We start from the raw sequence: 19,840 nt of genomic DNA on the forward strand, positions 1-19,840 counted from the left end.
AAGCTTAACTATTATCAATGATTATCCATTAACAACCTATATTTCCTAATTATACATTACAGTTTTTAAAATGAACTACAATCACAATAGCTTAATCAAGATCAGAAATACATATAACAAAATTGACCTTAAAATCTATACCAATGCAAATTCATATCTATATCATCTCCCCCTTTAAATGTAAAAGAACATTTATAAGCAATATTTGGGAAAATGGGCGCAGTTATTTCTCTCCAAACTGCTTCCTGCTGAATGGGGGCGCTGTTATTTAGGTCTTTCATGGTGTAACCTGTGTGCTAGGTTCCTCTCAGTTGGCAGTTGAGTGAAGTAATTTTTTGAAGATGTTCACAGCAACCTTTCAGGAGGGCGTGGTCTATCATACCAATTGGGATAGAAGCAATCCACAGAGTCTCGTCCTCTGTGAAAACAAAAGAAGAAACTCTTTTCCAAAGCATCATGTTCTTAAATCCAAATCCTGAAGTCATACCATTAAAATGTCCATTCTGGTCTAGACTGGCAGCCCATATAATGAAATGTCTCTCTGTACTTAGCTCCTTTACAGTCAAAAAAATCAAAGAAAACACAACAAAATACATAATCCAGACTCTCTGTGAATTTTCCATTTTTACGTGGCTTATTTTCACTCTATCACTTTACTTTATTCTGTCTCTTTAAAGACTTTACCCCTTTTTTAAGGCATTAACTTTATTCTCTATATATTTATTTTTTTCTCTCTCTCAAGCCTACATACATTCATCCAACACTGTGACTCATTTAAAAGTCTTTTATGTCTGAATCTTTTCTATTGTGAATCTGTAATTTTTTACTATCCAGGAGCATTTCTTAAAAGGTTAACCACTTCTTAAAATAATACGGTACTGCCTGTTTATAGCCAAGTCTAAACCTTAACTGCGCTGTTATCATGGTAATTACGATAGTTCCTGCCTGAGGTCAGCACAATTCAGCATGGCGGAGCAGAGCCAAAGCCGCTCCTGCCTCAGTCATTTGGTGCCCCTGGGCCGCACACAGTTCCAGGCACACAGCAGTCGACATTGGAGCCGCACTCAGCAGTTTAATTCTGAGACTGAGCGTGCAGCACAAAAACTCTTTTAATCCAAGTTACAATCAAATCTGACACGCAGAGCACCGAGCAGTCTGAAAAACCTCTCTCTCTATGGCGGCAGGAATCCGCAAATGCTGTCCCGCTCGCCTAAGCCTGATTCTGCCATCTGCCCAGGTGCAGGAAGGGAGCAGTGAGCCATTGGCATGGTCTCAGAGTACTTTCTTTCCGATCCCAAGCGGGCAAGGTTTTTAAGTGGATTTAGCCACCACGTTGGAGCGCCAATCTGTAGTGTGAAGCGGCGGGGCTGCGTTCCCGCCGCCCAGTTCCCAGCAACCAGCTAATCCGCCGCCGGCTAGCTTTACCCAAAATAATTACACGGAAACTTTATTCTTTTAAATACTGCCTGGCCCATTATCTGTAGCCTCTTATTAGTTAATTCTCACATCTTCCTTTAACCCATATTTAGTAATTTGGGTAGCACCACGAGTTGTGGCTTACCAGGAGAGATCTTAACCTGCGTCCATCTCGGAGAGGAGCAGCATGGAGACTCACCACGCGACTGCCTGAAGCGTCTCCCCCTAACTCTACTTCCTTGTTCCCACAATTCTGTTCTGTCTACTCCACCTACCTAATTTTCTGTTCTTAAAGGGCCAAGGCAGTTTTCTTTATTAATTAACCAATGAAAGAAACATAGACAGATAACTCTCCTCCATCACTGAAGGATCTCTACGACAAAGGGACACAGAAGGATATCCAAGAGGAGTTCCAGTGAGGGCCAGCATCAGTAGTGTAGCAGAAACCAGAGGCCTCAAACCAGACCAAGGACACTTTGCAATGAACACTTGCAAATAAAGATGTATGGATAAAAGGGGTTACTGCGTGACTTGACTCGCTGTGTCACACTGCAGCATCCATGACAAGAATGATTTTTTTCCTTCTATGTTTTTGTTTTTTTCTTTTTTCTCTTAAATTTTATTTTATTTGTTCAGGGGGAGCAGAAATTGTAAGGGCAGAGGGTGGATACAAGGGGATAGGGAAATTAATGGGATGGAGATGTGTGATGTGAAAGACAACACAGAGAATACATAAAAATTATCTTCTACTCAGTGGTTAGTTTGTGCTTGAACTGGCTTAGGTTTGTAGTAGTCTTAAAATGTCCTTATTTCTCCATCAATTTTAAAATATAGCTTTGTGTTTGGTAGAAGAGTCTTGGTTGGTTGTTACTTACATTCAGAACTTGAAATAGCTCCAACTCCCTAACCTCCTTCTTTGGTTAGTTTTAGGGTTATGAATAAGAGACCTGATGTTTTTATGCTGTGTTTGCTTTTGTAAGTAAGTGGTAGTTTTCCTTAAAGCTTTTAACATTATTTCTTTGTTTTGTATTTATGATTTCTTGACTGTAGCATGCCGTGGAGAGGGTCTTACTTTGTTGTGCCTATTTTGGGTTCCAAATGTCTTTGGGTTTTGCATTTATTTCTCTAAATTTGGGAATTTTTACACTGCTATTTTATTGATTAGATTCTCAGTGTGTGTTGTTTTTGTCTCAAATCCCATTCTATGGATTCTTGGGTTTTGTCTTTTGACCCAGAATTCTTAGAAGTTTTGGTCATGGTCATTTTTCTTTCTTTCCTTCTCTATCTCTTCCTTCCTTCCTTCCTTTCGTTTTTCTTTCTTCCCTCCCTCTTTCCCTCCCTTCCTCCCTCCCTCCCTCCTTCCCTCCTTTCTTTCTTTCTTTCTTTCTTTCTTTCTTTCTTTCTTTCTTTCTTTCTTTCTTTCTTTCTTAGTTTTTTGAAACAGCGTTTCTCTGTGTAGCCCTGGCTGTCCTGGAAATTGCTGTGTAGAACAGGCTGGCCCTGAGTTCACAGAGACCTGCCTGCCTCTGCCTCTCAAGTGCTATTCACTTGACACCTGTATATTTATTTTCTTATTTCTTCTTATTAGTAAATGTAATGTTTTGTTAACCTTCTCTTCCATTCCTCATATTCTTTCATCTGCTCTGTTGAGTCTGTTGATGGTGTTTTTTTAAAATTATTTTTAAATTTTGGATTTATTGATTTTTCATTTCTAACATTGATACTATTAATTTTATTTATTTATTGTGGGGGAGATTTTTTGAGAGTAGTTTTTCTTCATCTACCGAATATTTCCCATTGCTCAAACGGAGGTCGTCAGTGGTACAAGCAACTTAACTCACTAAACTATCTCACTGGCCCTGTTTCTACCATTTCTATTTTACGTTCTCCTATTTTTAAAATCTCAGCTTCCTTGCTGAATTGTCCCTGCACGTTACTGCCTTCCTTGTGTAGGTCTTAGATAAGGGCTATGTGCTTATTTGTAGCCTCTTTGGGGTCAACAATCATCTTTAGTCATAAACTTTGGAAATCTTTCCCTAGCATTTGCCCATCTCCTTTATCTTTTAATTAAATAACTGAGGAGCTGTGCCCTTTTTGGGTTTCTGTGATTAAATTTGCACATCTGTTGTCTGCCTATCTCTTCGTTTTTACTTGGCGATGTTTTGATTGCATAGCCTTCTTTGGAGGGCTCGGTTCCCAGGACAACACAGAGAGGAGAAAACAGAGTGCTATTGGATGGGATTTCTGCTTCCCTTCCCGTCGTCAGAGAACCCCATGGCCGAAGCTTGTTCAGTTTAGAGTACTCTTCACTTTCTCTCGTTTACTGTTACTACCTTCCTGAGTTTCCAAAGCTCTTCCTCTCCTCTCTTTGAAACGCTCTGTTTTTAGTTATTCCGACTGTCCTCCTGGTCATGTGCGCCCAGCTTCATGTCCTCCAGATTACCTGCAACATACCAGGATTTCTTTTTCAAAGACAAAGTACTACATCTTTACATCTGTTAGTGACCGTTGTCTCTGGGTTGTGGTGACATGGCAATTATTCCCAGATCCATTCTACTTCTTATTTCACGTTTTCAAGTTTTTCTGTACAGAGTGTCCATGAAAGTTGAAGACTCGGCTCAGCAGTAAAGCTCTTCCCTAGCATTTGAAAGTCTCCGGGTCCTGTCCCTGGCACTGCAAGTAAATAAATAAATAAATTTCAAGTGAAAAAGATTTTTTGGGGGGGTTTGTTTTAAGGCAGGATTTCTCTGTGTATCCCTGGCTGTCCTGGAACATCTCTGTAGACCATGCTGGCCTCGAACTCACAGAGATCCACCTGCCTCTGCCTCTCAAATGCTGGGATTAAAGGCGTGCACCACCACCACTCAGCCCTCAAATGAAAAATGTGTTAAGGGCTAGAAATGTTGTTCAGCGATATAGAGCTTGTCTGGTATGCTCAAGTTCCTGGATTCAGTTGCTAGCACCATAGAAAATTTTTTATAATTTTAAGAATGTGAATTATTTATGAATTCAACAAAAATATGAGCATTTAGACTAGAACACACTATGTAGATCAGGCTACTAGAGAGCTGCCCGTCTCTGCCTCCTAAATTCTGGGATTAAAGGCTGCATCAGCACACTCAGTTCAATTCGTTATATTTTATCTGTCGGTAGTTGGTTGAGGAAATCAAATTTTTAGGCATCCTTTGGGGAATCTCTTTGTGGGTAGACAACTGTGTAGCTGTATAATTGCCAGGAATTTTTAGCTATAACTAAATGTCCTTCACACTACAAGCACCAGAATCTGTTAATAGCCCTCCATGTTGGGACCATGAACCCTTGAAGAAGCGGGTACTTGATGCATGAAGTCTACAGATGTCTAAATGTGTTAAGCGGTTTTCTCATTCTGTAAGTTCTAAAAGTACAGCTACTATTGTGGGTGTGAGTGGGTGAAGTGAGACTTTTTTTTCATCTTAGGAAGGGACCCTTATATGTAAAATGTTGCGAACCGGTGGAATAGAGTCTAAAAATGGTCACTATCTAATCATCACTCCCAGGGATCAACGATGATTGCTTCTTCCCCTTCAGAGGGCGGTTTGCTCTGGCCACAAACTGAGAGAGGCCACCATTTTCATTTGCAAGCGTCGTCCTTGCTGCTTACCCTCATGCTGTGTACATTTATTAACCATCACTTGATCGGGACATCACATGTTTTGCTCACATAGCTCCTTTTCAATGCTCATCAGTCCTGATGTGTAAAGCTAAATGTCTCCGGCGCGACTGATTGTGTAGCATTGCCCTCACCTCTCACCACACCAAATGGGTTCTTTTTCCCCGTGTGCCTGCTCTTGCTGTTGGCAAAGTTCCCCACCTAGCTCCCAAATTAGACATGTTGACTCCTTCAGCTCCCTCACCTTTCACATCCAATTGGCCTTGGAGTCCCAAACAGTTTGCCTCTTCAGTGTGCCTCAAAGCCTGCAGTCTGCTCATGCATCCGGCCTACCTATTTATCCGAGACTAGTTTTCTCAGTGTGTCCTTCCCCTGGGAGAATCACCACACAAGGCAAGCAGGGAAAATTCCGGCCGTGTCACTCCGCTGCCTCAAATCTTCAGTGCCTCCTTCTTGTCTACAAGATAAAAGCTAGAATCTTTTGTTCGTCATTCAGAACACGGCCCAGTCAGGCACTCATCTTCTTCTTTGCTCACACTGCACTTTTTTATGTACAGTTTGGAGAATTCTTTTTTGGTTTCCTCTTTTCTACTTAATGCAATCCCACTTCTCTTCCATGATTCATCTAAAGTACATTTTCTCTCGGGAAATTTCTTGACATGACCAGGAAGGATTCTCCTTGGCCTCATCTGTTTCTTTCCTCCATTCCATCACTACTAAAGCACATAATTTATGCTCTTTATTCTCCTTATTTCTTTTCTCTGCATAGGAACTCCTTGGAGCAGGCACTGTCCTTTCCCTCTCTGCGTCTTCTAAACTCTAGCTATACTGAGCCCACAGTTACCTGAGTCTGCTTCGCCTTGTTTGTGACATCACCCTTTAAATAGGGGTGTCAACAGTTAGTGCCCGTCTTCCTTTCTCCCCTTTGCTACATAGGCAACACTGCCCCCAGTGCTCATCGAAAATGCATTCTCTTTGGTGTGTGTGTGTGTATGTGTGTGTGTGTGCGCGCGCGTGCATGTGCTCATCGAAAATGCATGTGATTTCAGGTAGATTCATGTGTGTGTGCAGAAGCATATGCATATATGCACACATTTGTATGGAAGCCAGAAGTCAACCTCAGGAACCGCTTTTTCTTTTTCTTTTTCCTGTGACAGAGTCTCTCATTGGCCCAGAGCTCAGTAAGTATGCTAGGCTGGCTAGCTGGAATGCCCCAGTGATCTTCTGTTTCTCCTCCCCATTGTTAGGATTATAAACACATGCTACCATACCCAACACTTTTGTAAAGATTTATTTATTATGTATGCAGTGTTCTGCATGCATGTCTGTCTGCCTAAAAGCCAGAAGAGGGCACCAGATATGGTTATGGGTGGTTGTGAGCCACCGTATGGTTGCTGGGAATTGAACTCAGGTTCTCTGGAAGAGCAGCCATTGCTCTTAACTGCTGAGCATCCCTCCAATTCCCACCCTCTCCCAACTTTTTTGAAAGTGTGTGTTCTGGGGACCAAATTATGTAGCAATAAAATTTTTTTGGGTTTTCGAGACAGGGTTTCCCTGCAGTTTCTAGAGCCTGTCCTGGAACTAGCTCTTGTAGACCAGGCTGGCCTCGAACTCAGAGATCTGCCTGCCTCTGCCTCCCGAGTACTGGGATTAAAGGCGTGCGCCACCACTGCCTGGCCTGTAGCAATAAATTTAAATAAATTGTAGCAAGCACTTAACTGACTGAGCTACCTCCCTAGGCCCTCAAATGCAGCCTGTCTGAATCTGGGTGGTCTCCGATACACTTTGTGCTCCCCTAACCTAGTCTAGCCTTAATTCTAGTATTTGACACATGAGTATTTTATTATAATTACTAGCCGCTTATCCAGCCTATCTCATAGTCATTCATCTTTGTGTCCTGAGCACACAGCAGAATAGGTAACAATAGCACTTCCTTGGCTAGTAATTAATCTTTTATGGCACTCAGTAGCCTGGGAAGAACTAGTATATAAGTCAGTTATCTGTGGCTACTTATGTGCATAGCTGGCTGGTCCATACAGCTGTTAGGATGTGCTGACTTTATTGGCTTTTTCTAGCCTTGTCTCTAAATCTCTCCATATTACTCTTCCAGGTGCTTGATGCTCAAGAGTTGGTCTACTGGCAACCCTCACCCTCCATGAGCCTTGGTTCTGATGCAACCTTTGGTCATGCAGGGATGCTCTTATACCCTCCCACGATGTCATGAGTGGCGTGCTGCAGACAGGGTTCATCACGGCAGCAGCCTCAGAAATACCTGTCCCCAGCCTCAGGTAAGTGTCCATTAGTAAAAGAAATGCCTGTGTCAAATGACTAAACGTGGGATTTGTGTGAAGCTATATGATACCTGTACTTTCTAAGTTGCAAGGAAACACATGTAAATGAAAACCCTTAGATAACACAGAGCCTCCTGCAGCCTTGTCAACCATGAGCTAGTTAATGGGGCGGGGGCGGGGGGTGCATACAGCAAAGGAAGTTTCAGGTTAGGCAATCCAAAGTTCCATTATGACTAATGGGGACCGATCCCATGTTAACCTTCTGCGGGTTAGAGGTCTGGGGAGGTCCCAAAAGAACATGACACTTCAGGGCATGGCTTAGGGCAGAAAGAGATTCTTCCTGGCCTTGGGTTCTAGATAGTGTTCTTTATAGTCTTCTGGTTTCTCTCTCTCATTTGGCTCATCATCTCAAGTTCCCAGTCTTCTTTGCAGCTCCTGGTTCTGCCCTGCTTACAATTTTCTCAGCTAGGGGTCTGGTGATGTTAGCGGTAGTGGTGGTGTGTCTCTGTGTGTGTATGTGTATCTGTCTGTTTGCCTGTTTGTATATTGGTAGGTGGGCGAGAGGTAGTAATTTAGAGAGAGAGCCCACCTTTCCTGACAACGAGGAAGGAGCTCCAGTGGAAACTGGAAACAAGGGAGACATAAGCACTATTCTGGGTTTCCGTGTCACGCTTTGGGTTCTGGAGACTGGGCCACGAGGAAGCACAATGTATCCTACAGAGTACCAGACAAACAGCCGTTCCGAGTCCTTTCTAGGGGCATAGGCAGCGGGTTCATCTGTAGGGTGACAGGAAAGAGGGAGCACAGTAATAGGGAGAGAATCCAGCTGTTAAGGAAATCATTTGGGGAAAACTAAGGAAAAGTCAAGATCCAGACAGGAATGAGGAGAAGGTCTTTGTTAGTCATTTTTGTTTTGCATTTAGCCAGAGAAAAATTTCTGCCTCTAAGATATTCTCAAAGCTGGAGTCAATTTAGAATCGCCCAGTAACCCACCTCTTCCTTGGAGTGTGGCTCTCATAGTGTTGTGGTGTTGAGAAGCCCTAGTCTTTCCGAAAGGCGTCCTTTGTCCATTGCCTCCCAACAAGCTTCTTTACATGGGCAGAGCACATGGGGGCTTGAGTGTGTGATTGTGAATGACACAGCAAGTCTGTCCTGCTTTGCTGTAGGTTTCCTTCCTTCCTGCACTGTTATTGTCTCAAGGATTAGAGGTATGGGTAGAGAACCTGTGGATGTGGCGTGAGCAGCAGGCATCTTAGCCACAAAAACCAGACGGGGAAAGCAAATGATAGGGAAAGGGAAGAAAGCAATTCCTCTCCGTGATTTGCCTAGGAAATGTCCTTGGCCCTTGGCAGAGGGGAAATGAGGGGAGAACAGGGCGCTAGAGAACAATGCCAGAGCTGGACAGGGATTAGGAAACTAAGAAGAAAGAGCACTGAAGGGCATGAAAGGCTAACACTCATGGCGCCCAGCTCATTGTGTGTTCTTCCCCCAAACACAGCCAGGACAGCTTGGTCACGGCTGGGTCACAAGGGGCTGTTTCCAACTCTGGGGCATTCCCAGTCCAAAGGACTTTCTGACACTGGCTTTAGCCCAGTTATCCTAACACAAGTAATGCCTGTAACTAGAAGCCACTCCCCGCTCTCGGCTTGTCCTCCCCTGCCATCCCCCAGTCATCTCGCTTGGCTCCACTCGGGCCCCTAGAAAGGGTCAGGCAGCTGTTGCAGCTATTCCTGTAGGTGGCCCTCAGCACGGAAACAATGCGAAACCGTGGAAAGCCTAGAAGACTGTGGGAGATAAACAGGGATGGGAACAGAATGCTTTTTGGTATAAACATTGTGTTTTCTGAAAGTGCTCATGGGTGGGGGCTGAGCTCCGGAATGTCAGCCTTTTCCAGGCAAGTCTGCTAAAGAGGGAAACTAGGGGTCATTTCCAATAGAGCCTCTGCACCTCCCTCAGTCAGTGTCTTAATGGAAAGGGCATCCCTCAATCCCACCCAGTTTAGCGCAGGTTGGCACAGGGGCGTCTCCATCCCTGGCTCTATTCATGCAGCTGCTACATTCCATTGTCCTCTTCCTCCATTACAGAGGCTCAAAGGGATGCCCAGAGCCCATCAGTGTGTCCTCGGGGTACAGAGGTCTGCTGATCATGGCTCTCCCTCTGTCCCTCCAAGGCAGGGCAAAGCACTCCCTTGTTTTCACGGTGGCCTCCAGGGAGTCTTCTGGCCTCTGCACTCATGAAAGATAATCAAATGCAGAGGGATTCTGCCACCCCAGCTTCCCAATGCAGACATTCCATGACCTGTCCCCAGGTGTGTCAAACACATTCCTCGCTGCTTCTGAGGAGGCTCGCTTAGTTGAGGGCAAGGCTTATTTCCCAAGCTCATCCTCCATCAGTCCTTGGAGAAATTGCCTTCAAAAAGCTTATTGCTAAAGTTGTCTTATCTTTTTGTCCACTTCAGGGCAGAGCTGGGCTCGGAGGCAGTGAGCGCTTTGTGTCTTCCACAGAAAGGGAAAGTTAGTCAACAGGGGCTGCCCTCTCCACGCCTCTCCTCAGCACCATGGAATGCCCAGTCCCACTCCTGCCCATCTATGCCAGCCTGGGAGCGAGCTGGAATTCCCCACAACAAAGCTCTGATTCACTGGGTAGGCTTTGACATGGCCGCCCCCTCCAGATTCCTGGGGGGTCAGTAAACAAACAGGGTAGCAGCCCCCAAGCCCGCCTCTTGACCTGGTTCAGCTCTGCCTGTCTCCCTGAGTGGGCTTGCTTAGAGCTCCTCGGGATTCTGCCTGTCTGCAGTCACTAGACACAGGGTCCAGACTCATGCTGAAGGAAAGCCATGGAGCTCCGAGGTCCTGCCATGGACTCCTCTGGCAGCACAGGTAGGGTCAGCACTCAGGCTGCAGGGTGAATGAGTTCTCAGCTTGTCCCCCAGAACTTGGCAGCTACCTCACTTTCCTTTCATGCTCTGGTTGTGAACTGGGGCTTTACTGGGGTGGTTAGTATCCTAAATTGCCTGAAGAGTCTTGTAAGAAGTATGATTTTAAGGCAGAGAGGAGAATCGGGGGTGAATTGGGGAGTCCCAGCCTCTAGGAGGGCCAGCTAGGTAGGCAAACACAGGTAGACCACCAGACAAGCATGCTACTCTCCCTGGGTAGGGTGGATCAGATAAAGATCCCCTCCTCCAACCCACCTCCCTCCACCCTCTGCTGCCCCCTGGCTGGGTATTTCGGGCTCTGTGCCTAGACCCGTCAGTACTCTCACTGGGTCTCGCCAGTGCCCAGGACAGCAACAGTAGAACCTAAGATTGATTTTTCGAGACAGGGTTTCTCTGTAGCTTTGGAGCCTGTCCTGGAACTAGCTCTTGTAGACCAGGCTGGTCTCGAACTCACAGAGATCCACCTGCCTCTGCCTCCCGAGTGCTGGGATTAAAGGCGTGCGCCACCACCGCCCGGCAGAACCTAAGATTGAGAACCCAAGCTCCAGACTGGGCCTCTCGGCTGCCGAGCCTGGTCAGACTCCTTTCTAGTACAAAATCCAGAATGTTCCTTTCTATCTTTCTCAGTCCATGTTCACCTTCCTGACCAGTGCCCTTTTGGAAGATTTCTGGGCTTCTTGACTATGGTTTATAGTGTGGGTTAAAACTGGGGGAAGGCGACCTCAAAGACCTAGACCCATCAGAAAGCAGGATACAGGGAATAAGTACTTCCTTTGCCTTATCTGTCTTTCCTCTGAATCTTTGTGGGACAGCCCCTCAACTATATTTTCTGGAAGACTGGGTAAAGCTTGAGCCCCTGTGGACTGAGTCTGTAGCTTGGCGTGAATGCTATGGTTGTTCATGTTTGGAGAAATCTCACCAACTTCATAGTGGATGAGGAGCCCATTTGCACAGTCATCTTGGCAAAATTTCTAGCGGCACCGGGGGTGGGAGGGGTAGTGAAGGAAGCAGTACTCGGCACTTCTGTGCCTGTGCCAAGAGAAGACCTTCCAGTGAGTGGGACCCTAGAGTCCTTCTGCAGTTCACCCCTTGAATACACACCCACACAAAGTGTGATAGGATTTCTGGACCCTGGGACCAGACTTCCTCTAATCTTGGTCCCTCGCGTCCCATGCTTAGCACAGAACAGGGCATGGAAAAGACCAGGGACCACAGACTTCCTGTGTTTCTGTCCAGGTTAGAGCTGCGGTCACCATCCCTGTACCTCCTTGGGATGGTGCCGGGGATCCCTGCCTAAGTCCAAAGCTCTTGAAAGGGTCTTTTGGAGCCATTGGCCACCTGGAACCATCAGCCATGAATCTGTGTTGGAATGAAATAAAAAAGAAGTCCCACAGCCTCCGGTAAGGATTAACAGTTTCTTTAGGGATTTTGTCGCTGCAGTTTGCATGCCCTCCCCCAGTCAGCCTTGCTACCTATTTCTTTCCATCTTTCTCTGGCACCAGAGAAAGAATCCTGGGTTAGAAGTAAGGATATTTCTATCTTAACCTCTTTTATGTGTCATCTTGGATAAGTTGCTCAAATTCTCTGAATTTTAGCTTCCATTCGGTTTGGTTTTGTCTGGAGATTGCAGCTCTGGCTGGCTCGGCACTCTCGGCACTCTCTGTAGAGTGCAGGCTGGCCTTGAACCCAGAAATCACCTTTCCTTTATCTTTCCAGTGCTCGGCTTATAGGCCAGCACTACTACACCTGGCTTTGTTCTTTTGTTTCTTAAGAAAATGAAATAAGTGGAGGGATAAATAATACCTGTCCCCTATACCTCACAGTGTTCTCATGAACATCCAAATAACATGGAAAAATGCTTTCTAAACTTAAAAAGGGTTGACATGTAAAGAAAAATGAAGCAATTTCCCCCTCCTCTCCTTCTTCACGACTGTCCAGCCATGGAGGGTTTCATCTGTGTACTCCCGCCCCTTTCTTGTATTTTGTTTTATTTATTTATTTATTTATTTAGATACAGGATGTATCCCAGACTGTCCTTAAAGTCACTATGTAGCTGAGGACCTAGAGCCTGTGTTCCTGTTTCCACCGTCTGAGTGTTCAGATTACAGGCATAAACTACCATGTTCGGTTTACGTGGTCACAGAAATCAAACTTAGTGTCCGCTAACAAGCACTCTACCGACTGAGCTGCCTCTCCAGGCCACTTGTGTCATTTGGTGTCCTCTTCTCCATCCATAGCTTAGCAGCTCGGGCAGGTGCAAGTCAATAAGACCCTAAAGGCAATTTCTATATGTTGTTCTCTTTCTGCCCTGCTGCGGATGTCTCATTCTTTCCAAACCTCCATTTTCTATCGCCAAAGGCATGGCTTCCGGGGCTCTGTGATGAGGTGAGGCAGTGTTGAAAAGCTGGAAGAAAGCAGACTGTAGTGTCAGGTAGACCTGTTTCTGATCACAGAGCTGTGTCAATCACTTAAGTCTGAGTTATGAACAGAGTCATTTTGGGAAATAACAATGCCCACCCCATAAGATTGTTGAAAGAACTAGTTGACACCATAATTTAGAAAAGGTTTCTTTCCAGGTATAGGGAAACAGTGGACAAAGATAGTTGTTAGTGGCAACTAAGAGGAATGGGATTAACAACTGTAGTAGGCCTTGACTAGCCTCAAACTTCCTATCATTAGACCTTAGCTTATATCTCATTTGGGAGTCGGGGGGCAAACAGATATGTGATTATATAATACTGCATTTTTTCTTCTGTATTTCCAACCTGTAGCCAGTGGTTTTTTGTCATGTTTTGAGCTTCTTTGGGCTGGTGAGATTCGCGTGCACCCTTGCTCATGTTTGTGCCCATATTCAATTGTCCATTCCACCCTTCCCACCAACTGCATTCTCTCCTGGGCAGAGCATTCTATGTGGCTTAGCAGATTCAGATTTTTCAGGGCAAGAGGGCAGCCAGATTGCTATCACCCCTAATGTCCTTGCTCAGTTTCTTACCCTTCCTGGCATGGTGCTGGACATGCAGTTAAAGTGACCAAGATCCACAAAATGATGGTTTAAACCCTTTTAATATAGGACAGCTCCCAACCACTGTTTCAAATACTGCACACTTGTGGTGGGACCTCAGGAACGTTCATAAGCAGATACAAGGAGGAGGGGCTCCTGGGCCTCCTTCCACTGCAGCTAGAGCAGTTCCTTTGAGTCCATGTTGTATATTAAAGGAAGAATAGATTTTGTTACTTAAAAAGTGAATGAATTGCTGGTCTTACTGCTCCACGCAGCGCTCGCCTAGAGGCCTTCTCAGACCACAGTGGGAAGCTTCAGCTCCCGCTCCAGGAGATTATTGACTGGCTCAGTCAAAAGGATGAGGAGCTGTCAACTCAGCTGCCCCTGCAAGGGGATGTGACCCTGGTGCAACAGGAGAAGGAGACACACGCGGTAAGTCAGACTCCTGGAGGTGTGCTGTGGAGCCTCTCAGCAGGAAGTACCCTTCCCAGTACCCTGGCAGAGAGGCCCTCAGTTCTCCTCAGACACCTAAAGCAGTAGGTGATGGTCCGCAGTCCTAGTCTGGGGCCCGCACTCCATCCACAGAGTGCGCCACGTCTTGTTATCCAATTTAAACCTGCCTTGATTTATAAGGAGAACATGGGCAAATAAGCATAATATGATGTTTAAAATGCAAAATACAAAACTAGAGATCTCAGTTCCCTAAAATGTGCATAGCTGTGTGTGCATATACAGAGCTGGCACGGGGTGAGTACAGCAAAACTTTAACAGTGTCTAGCTCTGGGTAAGAAAACTGTAAGTCTCTTTAATTTTGTAATGCTCTGTAAGTTTTAAATTATAGCTTTAAATTTTAGTTTATAGTTTTCTGAACTTTTAAATATCCCTATGACATCACCTCTATAATCAAAAAATGATCAATATCCCTTGGTTCTGTTTGTTTTTGAGACAAGATTTTACTACTTAGACTTGGCTAGCCTCTTCCTGTGTAGCTCAGACTGGACTCTAATTACAAAAGCCAGGCTGGTCTCACAATGAGTCTTCTAGAAAGCTGAGATCCACTCTATGTTTCTTCTACTCTATGGCATAGCCAGACTCATTGCACACTAGTAGACTCCATCACCTATAGGGAGGATTGATACTCTCTCCCCTCCCCCGGGAAGCCTAACATACCTAGTAATGCCACAGGACCGAGTTATCTTGAGAAGAAAGGTTGTTGACACAAGGTAAAATGGAAGTGATTGAAAGACTTTCTTTTCTGGCTGGTTGCAAACCTTTCCAGGCCTTTATGGAAGAGGTCAAGTCTAAGGGCCCCTATATCTACTCCGTGCTGGAATCGGCTCAGGCTTTCCTGTCCCAGCACCCGTTTGAGGAATTAGAGGAGCCCCATTCTGAGAGCAAAGGTAGGTGGCCTTGCTGTCTTCCCCCGCTTCTTCTTGAGTGGTAAGTACTACTAAGCAAATACTTTGTGCCTTTCGCTGGCTCCTTTCTCAGCCACTACGTAAGAAGGTAGTTTTTCCTGTGGGCCCAAAGTCAAAAGGGGGTAAGAGTCACAGCTGTAAGAAAGTGGAAAGGACCTGAAGCAGGTCTTGCCAACGCATGTCCTAATGCTGTATGCGCTCTTCAGAGTATCATTTGTGGCCTTGCAATGTGATATTAGGGAGGGAGGGAGTAGGGAGGGAAGGAGGAAGGGAGGGAGGGAGGGAGGGAGGGAGGAAGGGAGGGAGGGAGGGAGGAAGACCTCAAGTGAATTAAAGCAACTTAGGGAATGAGAGCACTATATCCTTGTATCCTTTCGGAACATTGTCCCCTGAGTGACAACCCAGGGCTGTACTTATACCCATGTGGATTTGTACCTTCGTCTTCACATTTGCAGAAGATGCTAATGAATAAATGTAGCATAAATTGAAAACATTAGGGAAAAGATCTGATTTATTCCAACATAGAGGGACATTGGCAATGCTGGTATCAGCCAGCAAACACAAAGCAATCTTAAAGCCGAAGAAGTTAGATAATGATGACCTTTGAGATGAAAATTGATTGTGGCTTGTCAGTACTGACTCTGGTGACTTCTGGCCTGACTTCGTAGGGAGGGCCATTTTCCATCCTGATTCCAACAAACTCCCAGTGTGGCATCCATGAAAATTAAGTTTGAGTGGCAGTCTAGCAAACCCCTCCAGGAAGAATCCTTAGCCCGGCCACACGAAGTGAATAGACCAGAAAGAAGCCTTCATTAGTGGAGTCCTTTGTAGATTCTATTCACAGGCTCAGTTGATTTCTGGTCTCTCGGTTAGAACACAACTTGCTGCTCAATGGGCTTTAAATAGGGCAAGCTCCAGAGAGAATAAGGCAAGTTCATGTAACTTGGAACTATAGACTCTGAGTCGTCTTCCAGCAGGAAGTCTGAGGGCCCAGGAGGAAACCTAAAACTGAGGAGTCCGGGTAGAAAAGCTTGGCACATTATACCAGATTCCTGGGCTGGGGCTGCCTTTCTTTGGATTTTCGTGAACAGCAGACACCAGCGCCTCAATCATCCCCTGAGGGTGTGTGAATAGGACCGAATGATTTACCTCCCCACACCTCTTAAAATGTGTTCATTATTTACCTTACCATTTAAAACATGAAACAACACATGATAAAACTGCATTGAACTAAGTGTGTGTGTGTGTGTGTGTGGGCGCGCGCGCACGCGCGCACGTTTGCACAAAAATGAATACAGGTAAAAACCAGGGAACTCTGAACAAAATTGACAAATTATATCAGTGCCCAAAACCTGGCTGTGACATGATATTGTCAGTTTACAGACATTACCATTTCAGTAAAGGGTGGTGCAGGAAATAGAAATAGCGATAGTTTTTCTTATGACCAAAAGCTAATTTATAATAATGTCAAGATAAATGGTCTAATTTTTTTAAAAAAAAAATCACTGAATGTGGGCCAGTGAGATGACTCTGTTGTTAAAGGTGCTTGCCCCAGAGCCTGACAACCTGAGTTAGAGCCCTGGGATCCACTTTGTAGAAAGAGAAAGGCAACTTCAGCTCGCTGACTTGTGACCTCCACACAAGCATGTAGAAAACACACACACACACACACACACACACAATAAATATGAATATGCATAAATACATAAGGAAATGTAGTAAGAATTTAAATTTCTGAATATACAAAAGGAGCTCAGCCATGAAAAAATATATATGTAAATATGAATATTCATATACAAACAGGCACACACTGGTGTCCCCAACCCCACACTACAGGCAAGCGTGCACATGTGTAAAAGGATGACTTTGCCTTAGTCTTTCTCTGGGTTGCCTCTGTCAAGATAGCTTGACTTGGCTTCCTGATTGTACTCACAGATAACTCCCCCAGACAGCGAATTCAGAATCTTAGCCGCTTTGTGTGGAAGCAGGCAACAGTGGCCAGTGAGCTGTGGGAGAAGCTGACAGCCCGCTGTGTGGACCAGCATCGCCACATTGAGCATACTCTGGAACATCTGTTGGAGATCCAAGGCACAATGGAGGAACTGAGCAGTACTCTGGCCCAAGCAGAGGGAGTCCGAGCCACTTGGGAGCCCATTGGGGATCTCTTCATTGATTCCCTCCCAGAGCATATCCAAGCCATCAAGGTATGTAGGTCTGCTTCCCAGACTACAGTCCTTGCTGGGCCACCCGAACTCCTTTCACAGCGCCAATTCCCCTTCTGCTGAGACGTGTTAGTTCTGGGCTAGATTGGGGGCTAGTTTGCCTGTCGCCACCTCTGTGCTCCTGTTTTCTCTTTCCCTGCTTTTCTGAAATGAATAGAAGCAAAGGGTAAGGCTAGCGAGCAGTCATATCTTAGTCTATCTCACAGACAGCCAAGTAGCTGGGTGGTGGGGTTGAGACTCGAGCTCTTCACGGGAAGGGCTGGTGAATGAGTAATGTGTCCTCTTTCCTACTCTCTGCTGTGGTTCTTGGGTTCTGGCTTTCTAGCTATTCAAAGAAGAATTCTCTCCTGTGAAAGATGGAGTGAAGTTAGCGAATGACTTGGCCCACCAGCTTGCCATTTCTGATGTGCACCTGTCAATGGAGAACTCCAGGGCTCTGGAACAGATCAACATGCGGTGGAAACAGCTCCAGGTTAGAGGAGCCTCCTGAAATGAGCTTCGGGGAGGCATCTTGGTATGGCCAGGATTTGGGGAGAAGCGTACGCAGGCCCACAGGCTACCATGGGTTTGGAAGTGAAACTTACACAGAAAAAGAATAGTAGAGAATTTGGAGTCAGGAAATAAACTTCTCAACCTCTAAGTTGCAGGAAGTGGTTGAACTAAAAGAATGAGAGGCGCTAGTCTAGATTTCAGTACCCTGGTTAGACTGGGGAGAATTGCCATGGCTCAGGAACTAGCGAGGCTGTTCTCCCACCCTTGTCAATGCGAGAGGAGGATGGGAGTTGGGTGGCCGTGATGGAACTGGACCAGGAGAAAGGGCAGCCTGTGAGGGAGCTCATAAAGATTCTTGGAGGCACCTGCAGATTCCACACCGAATGGCTGGAAGTAACCCGCTCTTCTTTCCGCAGGCGTCAGTTGCTGAGAGGCTTAAGCAGCTCCAGGATGCCCACCGGGACTTTGGGCCTGGGTCACAGCACTTCCTCTCCAGTACGTGAGACAAACTAGACTTCATGTAGCAGAACCTCAGCCATTTGACAAGAGAATCTGCTGTTGTCCACTAGGGGGTCTGGCGGGAGCCCAGTATATCTAGGCATCCAAAAAGCAATAAGGAAAAGTCTGTGTAGCGTGGTGGTAGGAAGAGCAGCCTCCCCAGTCGGAGAGAGCTGAGTCTTACTCTAAGAGCTGTGCAAATCTGAAAAAAAAAAAAAAAGGTGTAATCTTTTTGAGCCTCACCTTTCCCATCTGAAAAGGGGGAGATCTCCCAGTTCTTTAGGTTTTAAATATTAAATAAGGTTATTTGTGCAACAGTTTTGCTGTGAACCCGGTACTTTTCTGGGCACAGGGGCCATGCTGGCGGGGAAAAAACACACAGACAGGAACCTTAGATTTGGACAGCTTGCATTCTAGTGGAGGAAACAGGTCATAGGCAAATCAGTAAACAGGTGGAAGAGAAATCTGTGGCCAGTGCTATGGGAAATATGGCTAAAGCTAGGAAGATGCCTAGGGAGGAGCAGACTTAAAGGAAAGAGCCGCTGAAGAGGTCCCAAGTGGAGGGTGACAGTATTACCGTCCTAAAGAATAAAGCATGTGCCTAGTAGGAAGAGCTCTCATTAAGAAGGTGGCAGTTTTACAGAGTTCTAAGGGCAATGAAGGAATAACCACATGGATAGCTGAGGGAGCACATGAGGCAGAAATGCAAGGCCCTGAAAGCAGGGGGTCCGGAGGTGTGCCGAGGAGAAGCCAGGAGACCTCTGGAGAAAAACGCAGAAGAAAGACCAAAGAAGTGGTGCAGTAGGCCTCATAGGTAAAAGTTAAGACCTTGAGATTTTATTTCAGATGGAACAGAGGATTTTTGATAGGGTTTGAGGAGTGGGGTGACATGATCTGACTTCCATCTCAGCGTGGTGTTCAGGATACATTGTCGGGGACCAGAGTGGGAACAGAGAGAGCTCTGCAAATGTGCTGTACGATAGTCCATGTGAACGGTGACACTGGCCTAGACCACGGAGGTAGGAACGGATGTGTCAAAAGGGAAAGTTAGATGTCCGTACAAGGCATAGTATCTGGCATGTAGAATGAGCTCAATAAACATGGTTAGAACTATTGTGTGTGGTTCCACAGAGGATTCCTATATTCAGAAAAATTGCACTGAGTGAGCAGATAAGCCAGGTGAGCTGTGCCTCCCCCATTAAGATCTCAGTGATATAGACAGAGGGTTGAAAGAGATCTTTATAAAAGAGAAATGGGCAGTACCATCCTTGCCCCCGATCTGAGAGGGTTGGCCTTCTAAGAGAAAGGCTTTAAGCCTCGTGACACAATTGTATTTCATAGCCACAGGGGCAGTCCAGTAACCTGCAGCTGGATAGGTAAAAAAGACAGTCTGCTTAAGGTGAACGTTAGGGTTATATTCCAGCCCTGCGTCTGCTTCAAAAGGGCATCAGTGACAACCTCTTCCCCTTCTCTTGTCCCAACATCAAGGAGCAAAGTGTGTTTCTCGTGAGTGTCCCTCCCTGGGAGCTGTTAACAGTTGGAAGTGAATGTTATTTCCTTTTATGTTTAACTGCCTTTGAGGAAGGATAGAACATAAGAATGGCAAAGGTGGTGGCGCACACCTTTAATCCCAGCACTCAGGAGGCAGAGGCAGAAGCAGGAGGATCTCTGTGAGTTCAAGGCCAGCCTGGTAGCCTGTGAGTTCCAGGACAGCCAGGGCTATTACACAGAGAAAGTCTGTTTTGGGGGGTGGGGGGAGGCAAAATGGACTGGAGAGGTGGCTCAGCAGCTAAGAGTACTTCCTTTTGCAGAGGACAGAGGTTCAATTCCCAGCCCTCACATGGCAGGGCCTAGCCACCTCTAAGTCCAGTTCCAGGGGATCTAATGCCCTCTTCTGACCTCTGTGGCACCAAGTGGT

At 45.8% G+C, this 19,840-nt stretch overlaps 1 protein-coding gene across 1 annotated transcript in view; it reads left to right on the plus strand.

The window, feature by feature from the left end:
- Positions 1 to 7,236: 7,236 nt before the first annotated feature.
- Drp2 (dystrophin related protein 2) overlaps positions 7,237 to 19,840 on the plus strand; it is a 28,917-nt gene continuing 16,313 nt past the window's right edge. The window contains exons 1-7 of the mRNA XM_038316650.1: positions 7,237 to 7,353; positions 11,528 to 11,691; positions 13,568 to 13,724; positions 14,572 to 14,692; positions 16,646 to 16,914; positions 17,258 to 17,404; positions 17,841 to 17,919. Of these exons, the coding sequence (XP_038172578.1) occupies positions 7,237 to 7,353; positions 11,528 to 11,691; positions 13,568 to 13,724; positions 14,572 to 14,692; positions 16,646 to 16,914; positions 17,258 to 17,404; positions 17,841 to 17,919 (1,054 nt within the window). The remainder of the gene's footprint in view (positions 7,354 to 11,527; positions 11,692 to 13,567; positions 13,725 to 14,571; positions 14,693 to 16,645; positions 16,915 to 17,257; positions 17,405 to 17,840; positions 17,920 to 19,840) is intronic.

The sequence above is a fragment of the Arvicola amphibius genome, chromosome X (genome assembly GCF_903992535.2).
Source record: "Arvicola amphibius chromosome X, mArvAmp1.2, whole genome shotgun sequence".
Classification (NCBI taxonomy): domain Eukaryota; kingdom Metazoa; phylum Chordata; class Mammalia; order Rodentia; family Cricetidae; genus Arvicola; species Arvicola amphibius.